The 22,148-nt window shown below is 43.8% G+C and overlaps 1 protein-coding gene across 1 annotated transcript in view; it reads right to left on the bottom strand.

Moving 5' to 3' along the window:
* The window catches only part of MYO7A (myosin VIIA), a 116,056-nt gene that overhangs the window by 17,911 nt on the left and 75,997 nt on the right, over positions 1–22,148 (bottom strand). The window contains exons 24-37 of the mRNA XM_033146002.1: positions 21,126–21,302; positions 19,948–20,037; positions 18,009–18,136; positions 16,280–16,406; positions 15,347–15,466; positions 13,628–13,801; positions 11,153–11,380; positions 9,122–9,292; positions 7,097–7,214; positions 5,239–5,365; positions 4,421–4,590; positions 3,486–3,676; positions 2,253–2,377; positions 1,074–1,231 (exon numbers count right to left, since the gene is read on the bottom strand). Coding sequence (XP_033001893.1) covers positions 1,074–1,231; positions 2,253–2,377; positions 3,486–3,676; positions 4,421–4,590; positions 5,239–5,365; positions 7,097–7,214; positions 9,122–9,292; positions 11,153–11,380; positions 13,628–13,801; positions 15,347–15,466; positions 16,280–16,406; positions 18,009–18,136; positions 19,948–20,037; positions 21,126–21,302 — 2,104 coding nt within the window. The remainder of the gene's footprint in view (positions 1–1,073; positions 1,232–2,252; positions 2,378–3,485; positions 3,677–4,420; positions 4,591–5,238; positions 5,366–7,096; positions 7,215–9,121; positions 9,293–11,152; positions 11,381–13,627; positions 13,802–15,346; positions 15,467–16,279; positions 16,407–18,008; positions 18,137–19,947; positions 20,038–21,125; positions 21,303–22,148) is intronic.

Genomic DNA, 22,148 nt, shown 5'->3' with positions numbered 1-22,148 from the left:
TTTGTGGGTTTGTTTTTTTGCAGTATACTGAAGACACAAGGCCTCTCCTTTGTAGGTTTTGTGATTTGGGTATTACAGACTTGTCTGTTGATGCTGCCCTTCATAAAAGGGGCTTAGAGCTGGATAATTTACGTCAGTTTGTGAAAGGTCAGAGGCTTCCTGGGAGGCTTGTGTGTGAGATGTGATCATACCATTGCCACACCATTAAACCAGAAGAGGAAAAGGAAGGAGGAGGAGGAGAAGGAGGAAGAAGAGATTGAGGGACCAATACACAACAAGGGTCATGGGACTTTCCCTAACAGAACTTGTTCTCTTTGTGGTGGGCTGGTGGGATGCCCACTGCCATTTCCTAACACTTCACTGGCTTGAGACAAATGAACAGTATTTTGGAAGGAACAAAAACCATCCAGATTTCAGGGACCGTGCTGAGGAGGGCTGCACCGAGGAGCAATGGTGGGAGCCACCCCTCCCCCTGCTCCTGAATCTTCCCAGGAGCAGGAGGAAAGTATAGATTTGGAACAGTGGTTTGCAGAGGGGCATAGTTCAGAAGGCAGAAGATGGGAAATACTGGATGGGGAACAGCCAGGTGAAGGGACACTGGAAGAGAGAGGGTTAACAGATTCACAGTCTCTGGACAGCATCCACCACCCTTCTCCAAAGTCCTGGAGAACTCAGAAAGTGTCAGAACAGAAAGCACAGAGGCAGAAAGCTCAGATTACAAGACATAGGAGTGATGTATATTAATAGGGACTGAGGGGGGAGTATCCCTTAATTGGGAGCACCCCCATTTCTAAGAGATGTGTTCTTTGTTCCCTCCCCGTGATTATTAAAGATTCTGGTAAGGCGCTCCTTTCATTTGATCTCTTATCTATTGCCACGGGGGAGGGGGGGGAGGAAACCGATTCCCTGAAGCCTGTCACCAGTTGGTCTTTCAGACTTTGCCAGACAGGCAAAATGAGACCACTGGATTGTGGCCAACTTCAGGAAAGGGATGGACAAAGCTGCCCACTCCTCTTTCCATGGCCTCATTCATGCCTGTTGGCTCAGCGGGGGGACAGCACTTGGAAGGATATCAATGAACGCCATGCAGGCTTCTTGCGAGAGCTCCTCACTGCCCAGGACCTTCTTCAGCAAAGGTTGCTTGATGGGCTCCCGGGTGTAGGACCACATCTTGTCTTTCCCTCGGTTCTTGGTGATCATGACTCTGCTGAGTGTGTGCTTGGGAGGAGGCCTGGGGGGAAGAAGACAAAGCAATGAGGTGTGCTTGGGAGGAGGCCTGGGGGGAAGAAGACAAAGCAATGATGGGGGTTGGACTGGATGGTCCTTGTGGTCTCTTCCAACTCTATGATTCTATGATTCTAGGTATGGCTGTCTCCCCTGCTTGCTGCTTTAACTTCCAGTTCACATCACAGCTCACCCTCCCCCGAAATTTTAACAATTTTAAGCACATTACAATACCGTTAAATTTTTCATCCTCCCCCCCTCTCACTGGGGGAAGCAAAATTCCAATCCCCTCTCTCACCGGGACAAACAATAAACATTTGACATTTAACATACTTAACATACAAAATATCATAACTTAGGTCTGGCCCAATTCTGTAGGCCAGATATTCATCCTTTCCTCAAGTTCATTTTCGGATTGACTTCTTCAGACCCCCCCTCCCCCGTTGAATTCATTTACTATCTTCTTTAACAGTTTCCCAGATTCATAGTCATATCTATTTTTACCTCAATATTAAAGTTTTTCCTTTCCATTTTCTCACCCTTTTTCACAAAATCATGAAATACCAAAATCATTTTCCTTATTATTTTACTAATCCTGTTTCAACTCACACTAACTCCTTTTCTTCTCTACCTTAGCTTCTGAAACTTTCCTAAACCCTTGTCGGTTTCCCTTACTCCCATCTAATTTTATGCTCCTAAATTTCTTCTTTCTGCAGCCTTCCCTCCCTCCGGTCTCAAAAATTTTAGCTAATTTTCCCACCTCTAACCTCCTAATTTTTATTTTTAACCTTCATTAACGCCAATGTCCAGATCCAACCGTTTTAGCCACATATATAGGAAAAAAATAAAACAAAATACATCCTTTTAAACCCACTCCAACCCTCACAAACTCCTGAGCCCGAAATAATAATAATAATAATAATAATAATAATAATAATAATAATTATTATTATTATTATTATTATTATTATTATTATTATCCAGCTGCAATTTCAAGAGACCGGTAGTCCGTTTTGTTAAGCGCTTACCTAAAATAATCGTAGGAGAATTCTTCCAGGGTATATGGCTTCATTCTTTCTTCGCTGTCTGACATCACCAACTGGGCTGTCCTTACGACATCCTGCCTCTGGTCTGGCGTCATGGTAACCAAGGCCTGGGATGCGGAGAAACATCCACCGTTAATTATGGCACAGAATAACAATGAAATGACATTAATATGGCATAGAGCAGTGGCTCTCAAAGGAGCAGCATGCCACAATGGCATGGCAGGAGAGAATGGGAAGTGTGGCAGGAAGATTCAAGGACAATCAATCAAAGAAACAGTTGAACTTTTCAAGCGTAGTATAGAATCAAAATGTTTTCCCAAGCCGACGACATATGTATGTCTGAACTCTGCAGCTCAGACACCACTTTTGAACTTACATTTTGTACTTTTGTAACTTAGACAGTAGTTCTAAACCTGCCTTCCTTTAATTGCTACTTTAATAGATGCTTGGAGACCTGGGTTATGTAAGTAAATACTACTTTTATTTCTTCACCAAACAATGTGTGTGATTGCTGTTTTTTATTTATACTTTTCAAATTTATACATTTCATTAGTTTTACAATCCATTTTAACACTTCAAAAATTGACTTCCTTCCCCTCCCCCTCTCTCTGCGGTTCCTTAAATTTATTTTTTAATATCCTCTGCATATCCAAATTCATTTAACTTGCTCATTTAATGATCTACTGGAAATATATACTCTTATAAAACTGTAGGTTATTACAGTAACCCTGCTAATGTTTTTATCTGTTTACAATTGATCTGTAAATATTCAATAAACCATTTCCATTCTTTTATAAAAAGTTTGTTATCTTGATTTCTTATTTTTCCGGTGAGTTTCGCCATTTCTGCATATTCCGTAAGTTTTTTTGTATCCATTCTTCCTTTACTGGGACTTCTGCTTCTTTCTATTTTGGGGCCAGTAACATTCTTGCTGCTGTAGTCACATACATAAATAAATTTCTATACAATTTAGATAGTTCTGTCCCTATAAGTCCCAAAAGAATAGCTTCTGGGTTTTGTGTGTGTGTGTGTGTTTTTAAAGTTATTTTGAACATCCTTTTCAATTCATTATATATCATTTCCCAGAAAGCTTTGACCTTACTACAAGACCACCACATATAATAAAAAAGAATCTTCTTTCTCTTTACATTTCCAACATCTGTTTGATTTAGATTTATAGATTGCTGTTTCTTAACCACCGTTCCTGCAGCTTACCACAATCTCCATAGGAGGCATGGTGACCGTGGGCAGGACGTAAACGGAGTCTGTCGGGAAGTCCCCTTTCTGTTTTGTCCTCTCATTGATCCCATTAGCCCAGCCGGAATTCATCACGTTCTCTCCTGTGTCCTGATCCAGAATGATCAGGTCTCCTTTCAGAAAGCTGAGGAAGCCCGATTCTTCACCCGCTGCGGGAGGCAGAAACAGCCGTTCATCATAGTTATTCATCCAATCCAATCCCCTCCAATGCAGGAATCCCAGGGAAGAAGACACTGCCCAGTGGGGACAACAACTGGAGGGCACAAGTTTGGCAAAGGCTGTTGTAGGGCACACAGACAATTTTTGTGTGTGCTTTTAATTTAGAAGATGGGCCCTTTAAATAAAATACAAACTTTTCAATGCGTTCGCCAGTAAAAATGTGCATCTTCGTACAGTGGTACCCCGTGTTACGCATGCAATCTGTTCCGGATTGTGCTATGTGACACGGGCGTGCTTAACACGAACGCCCTCCCCCAGAAAAAACCCGGAGGTTCGCGCATTTTTGCACTTCTGCGCATGCGCGAAGTGTGCAGAATGCTTCTGTGAATATGTGCGCACCTGCGCGTCGCGCACGCTCTGGGGAGGACTTCCGGGTCGCGGAGGTCCGTAAGTCGAACGTACGCAACACAGAGCGAACGCAACTCAAGGTATGACTGTACAGATCTTTTGCATGTTGTTTGCACGCCCCCTTTAGCTCAGTGGAAATACATTGCAAAATCCAGAAAAGTGTGTAAACCAACGGGACTGTGTTCTAATTCACAAGCAAGCTCAGGGGCATCCGTTCAGGTCAGTGCACTAGAAAAAGTGACCCAGACAATGTTCTCCCCCTTGATATTGTCTGAAGGATTGAACACATTTCCCTAGATACATTTTGTTCAACTCGGTTTCCTTACTAGGATTTGGGTTGTCCTGAAGCGTGACCACAAACTTCGACCTCTTCCTCAGCCCTTCCAGGAATATGACCACCAGACCTCGTATGTCCTCTGCATTGTTGGATGTGAAGGTGTATTCATCTCCCTTGATCGTGGCCAAGGTGAAGCTCTGGCCCTGAAGCTTCCCACCTCTAGAACAAGCATCATAGAAAAAGACATCAGCCTGAGAACACAATAGGAAATTTTAAGCCCTGTGCTTTTTTTCGCCTGTGCTTGAAAAGTGCACTTCCGTTGCCTATGCAAACAAACCAGGTCTACAACCTCCAGCACAATGAGGTGACAGAGCAGCTTGTTGCCAGATACGCTGGCAGGCGCGGGACTTTCCCCCTTCTCTCTGAGAGCTTCCGATAAGAATTAACAAGCCTCTGACAGGAGAGCCAGTGTGGTGTAGTGGTTAAGAGCGGTAGACTCATAATCTGGGGGACCGGGTTCGCGTCTCCGCTCCTCCACGTGCAGCTGCTGGGTGACCTTGGGCTGAGACAGAGCAACGGGAGCTCACACCGTCGCGGAATTTGAACCCTCAACCTTCCGATCAGCAAGCCCAAGAGGCTCAGTGGTTTAGACCACAGCGTCACCTGCATCCCAACCCATACCCGTATCAGCATACCTGTTGAAGTGGAAAGGGTTATAGAGACCTTTTCCTATCCCATTGCTTTCACGGAGAAAGTGGCTGAGATGAGTATTTGAGATTGGGGGCGGGGTATGTTACAGAGGGTTACCACTTCCCCCAAAGTTTGTGCAAACAGACTTACTCATTAGTTAGCATTTTGCCACCTTACCTGCTACTGGAGACGGCGGTGATCTCTGGGAAGGAAAGTTCCAGAAGGACCTGCTCTTGTTCATCCACAAAGTACACTCCTGTCCAGTTCACAGCTACAATGACGTCGTTTTTGGGAAGGCTGGGACCTGGGTTTGAAACAGGGTGGATTTCATTTAAATCACATCGATTTAAATCACGATTTAAATCACTAGTCAGTAAGACTTGATTTAAATCTTTTTTTTTTTTTTTTACACAAAGACTCATTCTTGCATATTTACAACCAGATGAAGGTTTCATTTTTGGAATAATAAATTTTCAGAGTGGTTTTTATGGTTATATCAAAAATTACTGATTTGGTTATACCGTTAGAAATACATTGACAGATAATTATGAAGTTATTGTGAGGTTTAATAAGTTAACTGTTTACATTTGGACAACTTTTCTGCTGTACTTTATTGGAAGGAGAAAAATAATCATTTCCTTAATAACAATTTAAGCAATTTTTTAAAACTAAAACAATAACATTATAGCATATGTATTTATGTTTGTTAACTGATGTGGTTAAACGATTTTTTTTTTTTTTTTTAAACCCTTAGACCAGGGGTCAGCAAACTTTTTCAGCAGGGGGCCGGTCCACTGTCCCTCAGACCTTGTGGTGGGCCGGACTATATTTTGAAGAAGAAAAAATGAACGAATTCCTATGCCCCACAAATAACCCAGAAATGCATTTTAAATGAAAGCGCACATTCTACTCATGTAAAAATATGCTGGTTCCTGGAACGTCTGCGGGCTGGATTTAGAAGGCAATTGGGCCGGATCCGGCCCCTGGGCCTTAGTTTGAGGACACCTGCCTTAGAATGAGTTTTAGCACACATGAAAAAAAAAACCCAAATCCTTATTTCCTGATGCATAGCCTTTAGACTATAATGTAACTTAAATAGAAAACTATCTTCAGAAAGATTTCCCCCCCCCAAAGCATTTTATTTTAAAAATCCATTTTAAATAATTTTTTAAAAATCTGATTGTTTTTATCCACCTTGGTTTGAAAAGATATGCAATAAGATGCAACTCCATCAGGCTTCAGAATAGAGAAGGGAAGCAGGGATATTCCATTGGGAATTTTAAGACAGCTGCCACCTCTGGCTCTTATTCAGTTATTACCGAATAGCAGCTGTTTCACCATCCTCCTTGAACTGTTCCCCAGCTGGTCCTTACAAAGAACGGTAACTAAAACTTAAGAATCTAAAGAAGTGTGCATGCACACGAAAGCTCATACCAAGAACAAATTTAGTTGGTCTCTAAGGTGCTACTGGAAGGATTCTTTATTTTATTTCATAGAATCATAGAATCCTAGAGTTGGAAGAGACCACAAGGGCCATGCAGTGCAACCCCCTGCCAAGCAGGAAACACCACCAAAGCATTCCTGACAGATGGCTGTCAAGCCTCTGCTTAAAGACCTCCAAAGAAGGAGACTCCACCACACTCCTTGGCAGCAAATTCCACTGTCCAACAGCTCTCACTGTCAGGAAGTTCTTCCTAATGTTTAGGTGGAATCTTCTTTCTTGTAGTTTGAATCCATTGCTCCGTGTCCGCTTCTCTGGAGCAGCAGAAAACAACCTTTCTCCCTCCTCTATATGACATCCTTTTATATATTTGAACATGGCTATCATATCACCCCTTAACCTTCTCTTCTCCAGGCTAAACATACCCAGCTCCCTAAGCCGTTCCTCAGAAGGCATCGTTTCCAGGCCTTTGACTATTTTTTATTTTGTTAAAACTTAAGAAGTGAGCTTGTCAAAATATTGCCATTTTTCACCACCACCGTCTATAGTTATGAGCGGTGCAGCCTATCATGAGGCCTAGTTTCTTGGGATTACCTGAGAACTTGAAAGCTTCGTAGAATCTGGAGAACAGCAAAGGCCACTTGAAGCGGGCAAAATCCACCACATCTTCCTTGACTTTCTTGGGGTCCGTTCTCTTCTGTGTATAGATTCCCTGTAGGAAGGAGGTGGGGGGGGGAAACCAAGTTGATAAACCTCAGTGAACACCTTGCAGGGTTTCGGGTGGATCAAGCAGCTCATATCGCATTACTGAGCAATCTAAAAATATATATTCAGCAGTTGTAGCCTTGTTCCCACTCCAAAGATACTTAGATCGCAATCGTATATACCAGGAATGGGGAACTAGTGGCCCTTCAGCTGTTGCTGGATTACATTTCCCATCATCCCTGACCATTGACTATTCTGGCTGGGTCTGATGGGAGCTGTAAACAACCACTGGGTTGCTGCATGTTCCCCAACCTAGATAGATAGATAGATAGATGATAGGTAGGTAGGTAGAGTTGTTGTTCGCATGCGTCTGTCTCAAGAGACAATGGAATGCACCTCTGGAAATGAAGTCAAACCACTGGAGAATCTCAGCGCCTGCTGTGGCTGTAGAGATCAGTAACTTGTAACTGCTGCCTCCCAAATTAGCAGCACTGAAGTGGCGTCCCAAAAGTCTCAAGGACAGTGTTTCTGGAATGATACTACTGTTTCGTGATAGTCTTCGTCAGCTGAAAATACAATACGAAGAAGAAGAAGAAGAAGAAGAAGAAGAAGAAGAAGAAGAAGAAGAAGAGGAGTTTGGATTTGATATCCCGCTTTCCACTACCCGAAGGAGTCTCAAAGCGGCTCACATTCTCCTTTCCCTTCCTCTGTGAGGTGAGTGGGGCTGAGAGACTTCAGGGAAGTATGACTAGCCCAAGGTCACCCAGCAGCTGCATGTGGAGGAGTGGAGACGCGAACCCGGTTCACCAGATTGTGAGACTACCGCTCTTAACCACTACACCACACTGGCTCTCAAAGCATACAACCAATGAATGATAACAGGATTGAGCTCTCCACATACACACTGTATATTAAAACAGAATATACAAAACAAAGTGTATAAAGAAAGGTACATAACCAATATTTTTTCACAAAAAATGTAAGTAAGATTCATGCATATACATTGTGTATGCGAGTAGCTCAATTCTGTTATCATTCATTGGTTGTATGCTTTGTATTGTATTTTCAGCTGATGAAGACTATCACAAAACAGTAGTATCATTCCGGAAACACTGTCCTTGAGACTTTTGGGACATCTTCCGTTGGAACTTTTAAAAAACATTTGAGAAAACCTTACTTTTGAGACGTCTTTTGTTGAAACCTTTGAACAACCATTCCGAGACTGACCTTTGATGCCTATCTTGAACACGTAGCTTGATGTTCTGCGCCACTAGTCTGTTACATTGTACAGTCATACCTCGGGTTACGGCAGCTTTAGGTTGTGCAATTTCGGGTTGCGCACTGCACTGAACCCGGAAGTAACAGAACAGGTTACTTCCGGGTTTCGGCACTCGCGCATGCGCAGAAGCGCCGAATTACATCACACACATGCGCAGCGACGCAGGTTGTGAACGCGCCTCCCGTACGGATCACTTTCGCAACCCCAGCGTCCACTGTATACAGTCATACCTCATGTTGTGTACGCTCTGTGTTGCATACGTACGGGATACGCACTCCCGCACCCCGGAAGTGTTTTCCTGAGTGCGCACAACCGCCGGACGCGCAGAACGCTTCTGTGCACTTCGCGCATGCACAAAAGCGCTCAAATCGCGTGACTTCCGGGTTTTTTTTTTTACGTGCGTTTGAGTTATGCATGCGCGCGTTACGCACGGCGACCCGGAACGGATCGCGTGCGTAATCCGGGGTTCCACTGCATATGAACTCCAATAGATATATTTCTACCTTTTCAATGATATCATTATTCTATTACATACAATTTAACAGTTATTAGCCTATGTGTTGTGTCTATATTTCTGTGATTGGTTTTCCTAAACTCCGGCAGCCTTGGCGCAAGAGGAGTGCTCAGCTCCTTGCCTTTTTGTGGGCGGCTATGATGAACTGGGCCCACTTCTCGATGGTTTTCGAAGGCGTGATCTCTCTGTCGGGGATGTAGGAGGGGATCAGATTCAGAAGCCGCTCCAAGACCATTTCCGACCCGTAATCCACGTAATACTGCTGGGAAGCCAGCTCTGCCAGGTCTTCTTCCTGTGGGGAACAGGAAAACACAGGAAAGACCATTGGAAAAAAGGAAGTTGTTCTTCCTGCAGTACCAGAACATAAGAAGAGTCCTGTTCTCGCAGGGGCCAACCAGATGCCTCTGGGAGACCCACAAGCAGGATTCAAACACAAGAGCAACTCTCCCCTCCTGTGGTTTCTAGCAACTGGTATTCAAAAGTATTGCTGTCTCCTGTTGTGGAGGCAGAGCATAGCCCTTGATAGCCCTCCCCTCCAGGAATCTGCTCTTTTAAAGCCATCCAAGTTGTTGGGCAATCGCTGCCTCCTGTGGCAGGGAGTTCCACAGTTCAACTATGCGGTGTGTGAATAAGGGCTTTCTTTAGTCCGCCCTGAATCTTCCAGCACTCGGCTTCATCGGATCCCCACGGGCCCTGATGTTATGAGAGGGGGAGGAAAACATTTATTGGGACAGAGTGATTTTTTTGCAGCCACTGTTAAACGAAACAACGAAGCGCGGGGCGGAGGAATGGGGAAATTTCTGGAACGACAATGGGATATCGGCTCCGCCCAAGGCATGATGGAGAACAGCAACAACCGGGAAAAGATAAGACAAAACATTTTACAAGGACAGGAAGAAACACCACGGAAAGAATAATTGCCACGCACAGGAAGAACAAGGATATGGTCCGAGTGCCTCACTTGTCGTTTTATAAATCATTTAATGTGTCGACACGAATAGAAGTTATTAATATTGCAGTTGTTGTATAAGAGATTATTATTATGACTGGAATGCAATTGAAATTAATAAGATTTTGGAAATGCAGAAATAATGAAAACCATCAATTCTAGCACGCGGGAGGCCACCTAAATTATACAATTTGGTATTTGAACCATTGGTATTAGTAATTGTATTATAGTTTGGTGATGTTATAATGAGGCTATTATTGGATTGAAATTGAATTGATAAAAATTATTATCAAAAAACCCTTTTCTCTATCCACTTTCCCCATAACATGCATAATTTCACAAACTTCTACCATGTTGCGTCTTACTGTTCTTTTCTCTGAACTGAGAAGTTCCAAACGCCACAAACTTTCTTCACAGGGTAGTCAACAATTTACTGAGGCAATCTTTTTGCTGCAGTCATCTAACCATTACTGGGTGAAATTTAGACCCTTCTATTATATTTTATTATTTTACAATATTATATGTTACGTTTTATGGTCATAGTTGATATTTCTATTGCTGTTTCTATTGTATTTTGTCTGACTCTTTTATTAGCCAGGGTCGTGTGGTGGTTAGCATGTTGGACTAGGACCCGGGAGACCCAGGTTCAAATCCTCCACTCGGCTATAAAGCTCACTCGGAGTCACTCTGGTCCAGCCACTCAGCCTGACCTACCTCACAGGACTGTTGTGAGGATTAACTTCCTTCTAGTCCCAGTTCATTTAGAAAAGTGGGATAAAGTGTTCAAAATAAAATCGATACATTACAAATGTGGCATGATGTGTTTATGTGACAAATTGAGAGCAAGGGGAATGTTTTCTTGAATTTTTTACTCTAAATGTTTTTGTACTGTGTGTGCTGGAAGCTGCCCAGAGCAGCTGGGGAAACCCAGTCAGATGGGTGGGATACAAATGTTGTTGTTGTTGTTGTTATTGTTGTTGTTGTTGTTAAACTTGTAGGACCACAGCCAGTCAGATTCATCTCTGCAGTCGCTGTACGAAGTCAGTCCGCTGTCAGAATGAGCAAACTCTGTTGACAGTCCCATCAAAAACCACCAGACGGGACACCTTTTCCACATGGGATGCCAGCGTTAGTCCAAAATTCGTCCAAATAATTCATCTAAACCCTTGTTTTTATGGGGGGGGAATGTAACTGACAGCTTACCTTATCACACCGGTATTCCCCAAACTTCACCCCTCTCACGATCTGTTGATAGATGAGGTTCGTTGCCACGTTGTCCTCGTTGGGGTTGTGCCACGGCGTGAAGATCTCCTTCCTGAAGAAGAGCCTCCAGGGGGCGTTGCGTTCCTGAGCCCCCTGCTCTTTGGCGTATTGCTCACACTGAGATACGGCATCCATCACGTGGTCGCTGCCACTGCCAAGTGAAGAGACCTGGAAAGGGGAGAGCAAAACAGGTAAACGTTTGGCATGCTCCCTTCCAATAAGGAGACCCTAAAAAACGGGTTTCCAATGTGGGAAATCCTGGTGCTCAGTGCATCCTTGTTGCTGTAAAAAGCAGAGACATCACCCTGCCGACAAAGGTCCGTATAGTTAAAGCTATGGTTTTCCCAGTAGTAATGTATGGAAGTGGGTGCTGGACCATAAAGAAGGCTGATCGCCGAAGAATTGATGCTTTTGAATTATGGTGCTGGAGGAGACTCTTGAGAGTCCCATGGACTGCAAAAAGATCAAACCTATCCATTCTCAAAGAAATCAGCCCTGAGTGCTCACTGGAAAGACAGATCCTGAAGCTCCAATACTTTGGCCACCTCATGAGAAGAGAAGACTCCCTGGAAAAGACCCTGATGTTGGGAAAGATGGGGGGCACAAGGAGAAGGGGGCGACAGAAGACAAGATGGTTGGACAGTGTTCTCGAAGCTACGAACATGAGTCTGACCAAACTGCGGGAGGCAGTGGAAGACAGGAGTGCCTGGATTGCTCTGGTCCATGGGGTCACGAAGAGTCGGACACGACTAAATGACTAAACAACAACAAAGCTACTGAAGGTAATGGGGCCCTTTATATGCCCAGCTGTCCTTTGTCAACAACAAATTGTCACTGTTTTTTGTGTTGGATATACGCTACATGGTAATTTATGGACCTAATAGGTATCGAAAGCCATTTGCACATAACAAAATATGTATTTTATCAAAGTAATTGTTGAACTGAAATACAATTAAGAAGAAGTACATTAATAGTGAAATTTTTATTAAGTTCTAACTTAAAATTATTTCAGTTACAGGTAGGTAGCCATGTTGGTCTGCCATAGTAAAAATAATAACAATTAAAAAAAAGTAAAAAATAAATAAATTCCTTCCAGTAGCACCTTAGAGACCAACTAAGTTTGTTCTTGGTATGAGCTGTATCTGAAGAAGTGTGCATGCACACGAAAGCTTCCCAGGTATGACTCCAGCTCTATTGTGTGTACTGTATAATCCCTCCTTCTACCTGGCCAATCCCCCTGGCAACACCTCCCCAGCCGGGATTGGGCGGCTGCTAGAGTGGGTGGAGTCCACAGGTATCCCAACCTGGGGAAGGCGAAGCCAGACCAACTGCCACCGTGATCCAATGGGCCTACTCGCGACCTTGCAACATGCACACCCCATTTGAAGTGGGGAACGCTCATTATGAATCTTTTTCAACATGAATCTTACATAAAAGCAATGAAAAGTTGCTTTGAAAACATCACAAAAAATAGCAACGAAGTTAAAAAAAAATGTAAGAAAATAGGTGATTTTTATTTCCTTCTCAAGCAAGAAATATAGTGAAGATATCATACTATATTAATTATTTTTCTAAATTTAAGGTTATGATTCAGGTTTTATTTCTCCTATGATAGTGGATAGAAAATTTTGAATAATCTTCTTCCTGATTGTAATTTAATGTGTTTGTGTTTGTGTGTGTGCACTGGCGGAGGAATGGGGGTGCGGAGGGAACGGACCACGCCTGGCACCATTATTCCTTTAGGGTGCCATCGTGGCAGCCCCCCCCGACATGTGCCACGCCCCCCGCACACTATGCTTCCACAGGTGGTGCGCCATGCCCACAGAACGCACGCCACGCCCCTGTGGGCAGCGCACCATGTCCTCGCGAGTGGCACATCATGCTCTCACGGGTGCCACACCCCCGCGACGTGCGCCATCCCCCAGTAGCTTAGCATGCAGCTTCGCCACTGTTTGTGTTTATACACACACACAAATTTCACACACATTTTGTATGTGCCAAGTAACGTGTGCAAAAATGCATATACTAGGGCAAAACATGCATAAAATCATTAATCAGTGAACAAATATGCATTTTTTTGAACACTTCACCCTAGCACGTGCATTTTTCTCACATATTGTATTAGGAGAAAATGTAGGAGAACCGCACTGCAAAATTCAGAGAAGTGCAAATTTCAAAGGCTGGTTGTGTTTCGGTTCTTGTACTGCTTTGGAAATTTGCAAAATATGTAGGTCCACCATTAAACGAGAAGTGGATTTCTCCCTCATCTCTATAAACAAGAACAAACGGTTTGCGTTGGATGCTGGAGGGCAGGGGACTGGGACCCAACTCTATGAATGTCGCCTTCCCTCTAAGATGGGTTTTGATAGAAGCATATTAAAAACACACCTAGTTTCCCCTATACCTGTGGCCTACCTTGTCGAACAGAGCAATGTAAAGCGAGAATCCAAAGTGGTCCTTCAGGCTTATCTTGTCCGCCAAAGAGTTGCAGAGCTCTTTGGCTGTTGTCGCAGAATCTGTCAACAAGGTCTTAGTTGTCCCGTCCATGAATGTCACGGGCAGCATAATGGGTTTCTTAGATTTGGTTGCCTAGCAGAAGGAAGGAAAGCCATTAATTTTTTTTGAAATTTAAAAAAAAAAACGAAGACGACTGTAGATTGCAGGCTTCAGATTTCCGACCTAATGTAGGACTTCCGGTAAAATCTCCTCCTATGCTTGGTGTTGTAGCAAATATTTAATGTTCTACACAACCACCTGAAAACAGGATTAAAATAAGACCCCATAAATGCCAAGGCAGCATCATACCACTTTAAACAGTCATGGCGTCATCCCCCCCCCCAAAAGAAATTCCTGGGAACTGTGGCTTGTTAGGAGTGCGGAGAGTTCTTTGGAAACCCCTAATCCCAGAGCTTCTTTCCCAGAGTTCAGATTGTTAAACCAATCGGGGAATTGTAGCTCTGCGATGGGAATAGGGGAGCTTTGCCTGGTGCATTCATTATATGATTTTTAGGTGCCAGGAGAAATCGTTCTTCTGCAACCAGGCCATTGGCTGATTAATATTCTATCACCTTTTAAATGTGTTTATGGGAGGAGACTCTTGAGAGTCCCATGGACTGCAAGAAGATCAAACCTATCCATTCTTAAAGAAATTGGCCCTGAGTGCTCACTGGAAGGACAGATCCTGAAGCTGAGGCTCCAGTACTTTGGCCACCTCATGAGAAGAGAAGACTCCCTAGAAAAGACCCTGATGTTGGGAAAGATGGAGGGCACAAGGAGAAGGGGACGACAGAGGATGAGATGGTTGGACAGTGTTCTCGAAGCTACTAACATGAGTTTGGCCAAATTGCGGGAGGCAGTGAAGGATAGGCGTGCCTGGCGTGCTCTGGTCCATGGGGTCATTATTTGGGAGGGGGGTGGCTATAGCCTTGTTGTTTTAGTTACTGCGTTTTTATCTTGTATTTGTATTCTGTGAACTGCCCTGAGATCTTGTGATGAATGAAGGGCAGTATAATTTATAAATTATAATAATGGTGGTGATGAAGATTCTCGGAAGCCATAACAAACTACAGTTCCCAAGATTCTTTGGGGGAAGCTAGGACTGTTTAAAGTGGTACAATACTGCTTTAGATGCATAATCTAGGTAAAGGTAAAGGTAAAGGGACCCCTGACCATTAGGTCCAGTCGCGGACGACTCTGGGGTTGCGGAGCTCATCTCGCTTTACTGGCTGAGGGAGCCGGAGTACAGCTTCCGGGTCATGTGGCCAGCATGACTAAGCCGCTTCTGGCGAACCAGAGCAGTGCACGGAAACACTGTTTACCTTCCCACTGGAGTGGTACCTATTTATCTACTTGCACTTTGATGTGCTTTCAAACTGCTAGGTTGGCAGGAGCAGGGACAGAGCAACGGGAGCTCACCCCGTTGCGGGGATTCGAACCGCCAACCTTCTGATCGGCAAGCCCTAGGCTCTGTGGTTTGATGCAGAACAACAGAGGTTCTGGAAATATTAACTTTCCGATGTTCGCCCCCTCAAGAGTGCTTTTGTGTTCACTCGCAGCAAAGACGGGGGAAAACACCGCCTTCCAGATTATATTGGGCTCTTACGATACGGCATACATAAATCAAGCGAGTTTTACCTGAAGTTCCAGCCAGCTTGGCGGCTGGGTCCTTGTCCCATTGGCAAACGTCCTTCTGAGCCTCTCTTCACAATAAGGAGCGTAACCTGGGGGCCCTCCATTGATGAAGTTCCTTAAATACTGTATGCCAAGACAAAAGACAGCAGCGAGAACTTCCACATGGCTTTCAAACATTCAAAAACACAGTTGGCAGCACCATGTTTTTAAATATTAAGATTTTTTTATTTCATGCTTCCGGTTTCCTGTCCAACATTTGATTCCTGCCGCACCCCCCCCCCAAATGTTTATTTTTATTTTGGGAATGGTTGCAAATGTGTGGTTCTGCTTCAGGAAGAATGTGCAGAACAACCAAGCCCTCCTACTTAAATACAAATAAAAAAATCAAGGAAGAAGCTACAACCGCCCCCCCCCAAAAGATTCCCCAGTAAGGACAGTTAAGTAAGTAACACAACTATTTAAAACACCCCTAACATCCCTCAAAACGAATAAATAAAACAGTGAGATGGCTTTACATCATAATAATTTTAGAGAAAGTTAAAAGCAACAACACATTCCCGCAAGCCTAATGTGAGAAGCGGACTTTCCCAGTTTTGCAATTCCTTTTTTTTTTAAGGAATCTTATTGAATTTCATTTATTTGGTTTTTCATATCGAACATAAATAATGAAAACAAGATTCCAATCATTTCCTCCTGCATCTTTTATGATGATCCATATCTTATACCTTTCCGTTGTATCCAGAATTCACAATTAAACTACAAGTGATATTCCAATCCTACTTACAAAGATAAGTTTTAAATTCCCCCCATTCCTTATTAAAATGTTGGTCTTCCTGATTTCTGATTCTTCCGGTCATTTTAGCCATTTCGGCATAAATCCATCCACTTGATCTGCCGTTCTTCTCTGGTAGAATTCTTACCAAGATCCAACATTACCTTGACAAACTTTTCCGAAGGGGCGAAGCAACCCACGCATAAGGAGACGAGGATCCACCCACGGGCGTGGCTGCTTTTGGAAGGGTTCTGGGTCAGCTGTTTGCAGATCTGGCAATAAATTTCATCTCTGCCGGAGGAAGAACGGTAAGTTTGGGTCATAACTCTCAAGTCCCCCCACAGACAGAATCCATTTGCAAGAGCTAAGAAGAAGTGCCTCTTGCAGACAGGCTCGTGTACAGGTGGAAACAGTGCCGTACAGTGGGCAGAACAGCTCTTGGCTCAGCCTTCCCCATCTTGAGGTCCTCCAGGTGCAATACTGTGCTGACTGGGGCTGATGGGAGTTAAGAGTTCAGGAGGATCTGGAGGGCAGCGGGTTGGAGAAAGCTATCTTGGGAGGATCAAATACTGAAAAACCCCACAGACGTTGCAGAAGAAAACGGCACAAAAGTCTCTCTTTGGAGATCCCAGGTGGGATAGCATAAAAGATGCTTTAAGAAATGAAGAAATGTGCCAGTTTTTCCAATCTACACTTCTCCACATTTCTGCATCAGTTTAAGGTTTCTATTTTTAAAGCCCTCATGAATTTTAGTGCAAGTTTCTAATAATATATGCATTTTTGATAGCAATCCCTTCCCATTTTTAAGGTTACTTTCCAGCAATATGTGTATTTTAAAAGCGCATGCGCGCACGCACACACACATTCTATCATCTCTATCTATCTATCTGTCTACTATCTATCTATCTATCTCTATCATCTCTCTCTCTCTCATCTATCATCTATCTATCTATCATATATATATATATATCATCTCTCTCTCTCTCATCTATCTGTCATATCTATATCTATCTAATCTATCTATCTATCTATCTATATCATCTCTCTCTCTCTCTCTCTCTCTCATCTATCTATCATATCTATCTACCTATCTCTATCTCTATCTCTATCTCTATCTCTATCTCTATCTCTATCTATCATCTCTATCTATCTATCTATCATCTCTATCTATCTATCTATCATCTATCTATCATCTATCTATCTATCTATCTATCTATCATCTATCTATCTATCTATCTATCTATCTATCTATGTATCTATCTATGTATCTATCTATCTATCTATCTATCTATCTACCTATCTATCATCTATCTATCTATCTATCTCTATCTATCTATCAAACTCAGGCAGTGCTGTCATTGGAACCTCCTGCCACCTGGAAATGGTGGGTGTGAACAATACGTTAGGAAGAAAGGTTTTCTGGTTCAGTTTCTCTCGGTTTTGCCAATCTTTTATCCACTCTGTTCTCCACATCAGATTGTGAATTTTCTTTTAAAATCCTCATGAAAAATTTATCAGCATTGCAGTGCAAATTATTCCTAACTCATACATTTGCAAATGCAATTTCCCCTAATGAACGCATATTAGCAAAGCAATTTTCTGTCAACGCATTTTTTGCATGTTATTTTCTGTCATATATTGCATTTTTACCCCAGTCTATGCATCTCTGAACACATTACTTTTCGGGGAAACTGCTTTGCAAAATTTGGAAACATGTAAATTTCAAAGGCAAGCTGTTTCAGTTTGCATATTGTTTTGGAAAGTGTGAATTATGAAGTTTCTCCTTTAAATGCAAACTGAATCTAATTCCTCCCCCATCATCCCTAGAGAAGGCCCGGTGACAATTTTAACGCCCATACAGAATGCGTCTTCTTTTTCATACTAATATCTAACCTTAATGCTGGCCTGAGGATGCCATTACCAATAATGAAATGGAGCTTTTCCAAATTTGAGGTAGGCCGGTCCTCTAGCATGCTGTTGCCTTGGACGGTGGACTCACCATCGTGAAGACGCTTGGTCACCTAACAAAATAGAGGGAGGGAAGGAGTTAATCTGTGAAATGTGTGAACGAGGCATCGTCCTCCCCCCTCCCTAACTCCCACCCACATACAGGCTGAGGGGTAGGGACCTTGACAATGTAGCTCTGCTCTAATACTCAGCCAGGACATTGCTGAGGCAACTTGGATGCTGCAGGAGCGCTCTCCGTGGTCCTGAAACCACCCCTTGCCCTCTCTCCAAGGTGCTGATTTCTGCATAGTCTCGCTTTGCCTCACTATCTTGCTTGCCTTCCTAGGAAACCAGGAACGACTGACCTCTGTTTGCTTGCTCTAATCCCGCTGACTATCGCCAGGGACGATGCATGAAATATCTACTGGTGGATGCCAACCCCTTGGTTTCACATGGAGTGGCCATCTACATATTACAGGCCCTGAAACTCAGGACCACCTTTTTGGCCAACTTCCCTTTGCCTTCGTCTTATGTATATTCCCAACATGGACACTGTTGTCACGGCCGCTAGTGCTTTTTATTTTATTTGTTTTATCCAGTACGATTTTACTTCCAATTGTTTTAACTGTTGTATTATTTGCATAATCGTGTCAGGCTACTCCCTGGTCTTTTACTATGTGCTATGGCCATAGAGCTAATGCAATAAATAAATTGATTGATTGATTGGATCATCCCTCCTCTTTGGTGGGGAGCATCCCTGTAGCTCATGACGGGGAAGAACCCGAACTTGGCGGTAAAGCAACCATGGTCAGAGCCAGTAATGCTTCTGAATATCCACTGCTGGAAACCACAGGAAGGGAGAGAGCTCTTGTGCTCAGGTCCCGATGGCTGGTTTCCCACAGGCATTTGGCTGGCTACTGTGAGAGCAGGATGCTGGACTAGGTGGGCCATTGGCCTGATCCAGCAAGCTCTTCTTATGGAGAAGGTCTGTAGTTCAACCAGTGGTATCTCCACCCAGGGCTGGAAAAGACTCCTGTCCGAAACCCTGGAGAGATGCTGCAGTGCAGAGCAGTGTTTCTCAAATGTGCAGCTGCCGTTGGACCACAACTCCCATCATCCCTGGCCAATGGTCCTGCTAGCTAAGGATGGTGGGATTTGTAGTTCAACAGCAGCTGGGACCAGAGTTTGAGAAACACAGTACAGAATGGCTATTTATTTATTTATTTATTTATTTCATAAATCGCTTCCTGTGAAGCATCTCAAAGCTGTAAGGATATGGCAGGTATAAGGCAGCTTCTTATGGTCCTGATCAGAGGTCGGCAACCTTATCCGAGGATGGGACATTTGACGCTCTGTCCGTCGGATGGGCTGCAGCGTGTGTGCATGCGCTATTTCTGGTGCTCCTCCGACCCAGAAGTATGCCAGAAATAGCATGGGCGCTTCTCCGTCTCACAGGTGTGCGCACATGCTATTTTCGGCGCACATCCAGATTGGAGGAGCACCCATGCGCACACAGGCGCCATCAACCTGGAAGTTGGTCCCCGCACCGTGTTGCGCTGTGCCACACTGGTAAGAGTGGGCGGCAGGGGGGCGGGGGGCGGAAGGGGTCGCCATGGGCCGGTTAGACAAGCCTCGTGGGTGGCTACTGGCCCATGGGCCTTAGGTTGCTGACCCCTGGTCCTGATGGTTGTTTCTTACTTTGTTTCAAGGGAGGGAAAAGGCAGAAGATAGCTGGAAGCCCTGCAGAACAATAAACAGTCGGGTTGCCCTGTATCCAAGTGGCACCCTTGGGTATGTGCTGATGGGCCCTGCCAGGGCATTGGGAGCCACAGCAGCTGACAACAGAGAACTTGTGCTTCCCAAGCTGCAAAGAACTATTGCTCACCTCTTCAGTGAGCTTTGATTTCTTCTTGAGGGTCAAGGACACCAGCTTGTGCCGCACACTGTTCTTCTTGTGGCTGTCAATGTGAGCGCTCTGCAAAGGCAAGAGGAACAGTCTTATTTCATAGAACTGTAGAGCTGGAAGGGACATCAAGGGTCATCTAGACCAACCCCCTAGCAATGCAGGAATCTTTTGCCCAACGTGGGGCTCCAACTCACGGCCCTGAGATTATGAGTCCCATGCTCTGCCAACTGAGCTCGAGAGAACTGATTCCATGTGCACAACACAGTGCTGTGCATGGGTTTGGGAGGTCTGGGTTCGAATTATACCAACCCTGCAGGGCAGCTGACACCCCCGTTTTGCAAATTTGGGAAGGTGAGGCTGCTAAAAGCGATTTCTCCCCAAGTCATTTAAGAAGTCTTGCATAAGGCACTGAGCTGAGCCTGATCTCCCTGATCAGTAAAATGAGAACACCATGTGCCTCTTAGGTTTACCATGAGATAGGACAAGATAAAAAAAATATCCAGTGCTTCCAATTTTTAAACTGCAGAGCCTTATAAATGTGCCAATAATAGCTACATGGGTTTCTGTTTGGATGTGGAGATTAGCACCAAAAAAAGGACAACACTCTCAATACAGTGATACCTCTGGTTAAGTACTGAATTCGTTCCGGAGGTCCGTTCTTAACCTGAAACTGTTCTTAACCTGAAGCACCTCTTTAGCTAATGGGACCTCCTGCTGCACTGCCAGAGCAAGATTTCTGTTCTTATCCTGAAACAAAGTTCTTAACCTGAAGCATTATTTCTGGGTTAGTGGAGTTCTTAACCTGAAGCATATGTAACCTGAAGCGTATGTAACCCGAGGGACCACTGTATTATGTTTGTAGAGTGCATCACAACCAGAACGTCAAGGTGCATTAAGAAGCGAACAACAACAACAACAACAACAACAACATTATTTATACCCCACCCACACAAAAGACCACCATAGAAAGAATCAGCAATATGAAATGCAATCTTAAATGAAAAACTCAACTTGCAATTTGTGAACTAAATTCTCGCCGACTACAGCAGAGAGTCTTGTGGCTCCTTAAACTCTAATAGGTTGGTTTTTATTCATTTAACTCCTCCTTTATACCATTCCACTGGTATAAAGCACATTTCTGCTAGCCTGCCTCTTACCTCTGCTTCGCCTTGTAGAGCTTGAAGTTCTTTTTTGTATGTCTTCTTTCCCAGAGTCTCATAAATTTTGGTCATCACCGGAATTTTCTCGCTGCCGTCGCTCATTGCTGTGTGGTATTTGGGCTCAGGAAGGTCACCCATGAAGCGAAGAATCGTAATCCACACTGCAAGGGCTGCCTGTGTTTTTTTTTTTTTTTTTTTAAAAGAACCGTAATCATCAACTTGTCAGTTATCCTTGCAGGAGCAGGCAGATCTCCAAATGGATCACCAAGGATTCTGACTTCTATCCTTTCTTCAACAATAGCCTTTCCCTCCCTTCTAAATTAGACTGCTGAGATCAATCAATCGCTTTATTTGTACGCCACCTTTCCAACATTAGAACCGTGCTGAAGGCAGCTTGCAAAATAATAATAATAATAATAATAATAATTTTTATTTCTACCCCGCCCTTCCCCGCCAAACCGGGCTCAGGGCGGCTAACACCAATAAAATCACAACAAAAACATAAAACAATTCATTAAAATACAGATTAAAATACAATTTAAAATTTCATCTAGACTGCAGCCTCATTTTTAAGTAGCCCACCAATCACACCAAAAGAATGAAACATCAGGGTTAAACTGAAACCAACCCAAAGGCTAGGTGGAACAGCTCCGTCTTGCAGGCCCTGCGGAAAGATGCCAAATCCCGCAGGGCCCTGGTCTCTTGTGACAGACCGTTCCACCAAGTCGGGGCCAGTACTGAGAAGGCCCTGGCCCTAGCTGAAGCCAACCTAGCATCCTTGTGGCTCGGTACCTCCAAAAAGTTATTATTTGACGACCTTAAGGACCTTTAAAAGTTACGCAACTAAAAAAATGACAAAAGTACTCACAAGCAATAAACAAAATTTCAAGAGGTACACAACCAAATTGAACAAGTTCCACATAAATCATAAGATCAAAGAGAAAGATACAAAAAATATAACAGCAACAACGCCCCTTTCCAACACCCTCCCAGGACAATATTCTGTTCAGCAGTCTCAGC

The sequence above is a fragment of the Lacerta agilis genome, chromosome 4, assembly GCF_009819535.1.
Source record: "Lacerta agilis isolate rLacAgi1 chromosome 4, rLacAgi1.pri, whole genome shotgun sequence".
NCBI lineage: Eukaryota > Metazoa > Chordata > Lepidosauria > Squamata > Lacertidae > Lacerta > Lacerta agilis.
The sequence above is the reverse complement of the archived record's forward strand: the minus strand, read 5'-3'. Positions and strand labels throughout refer to the sequence as shown.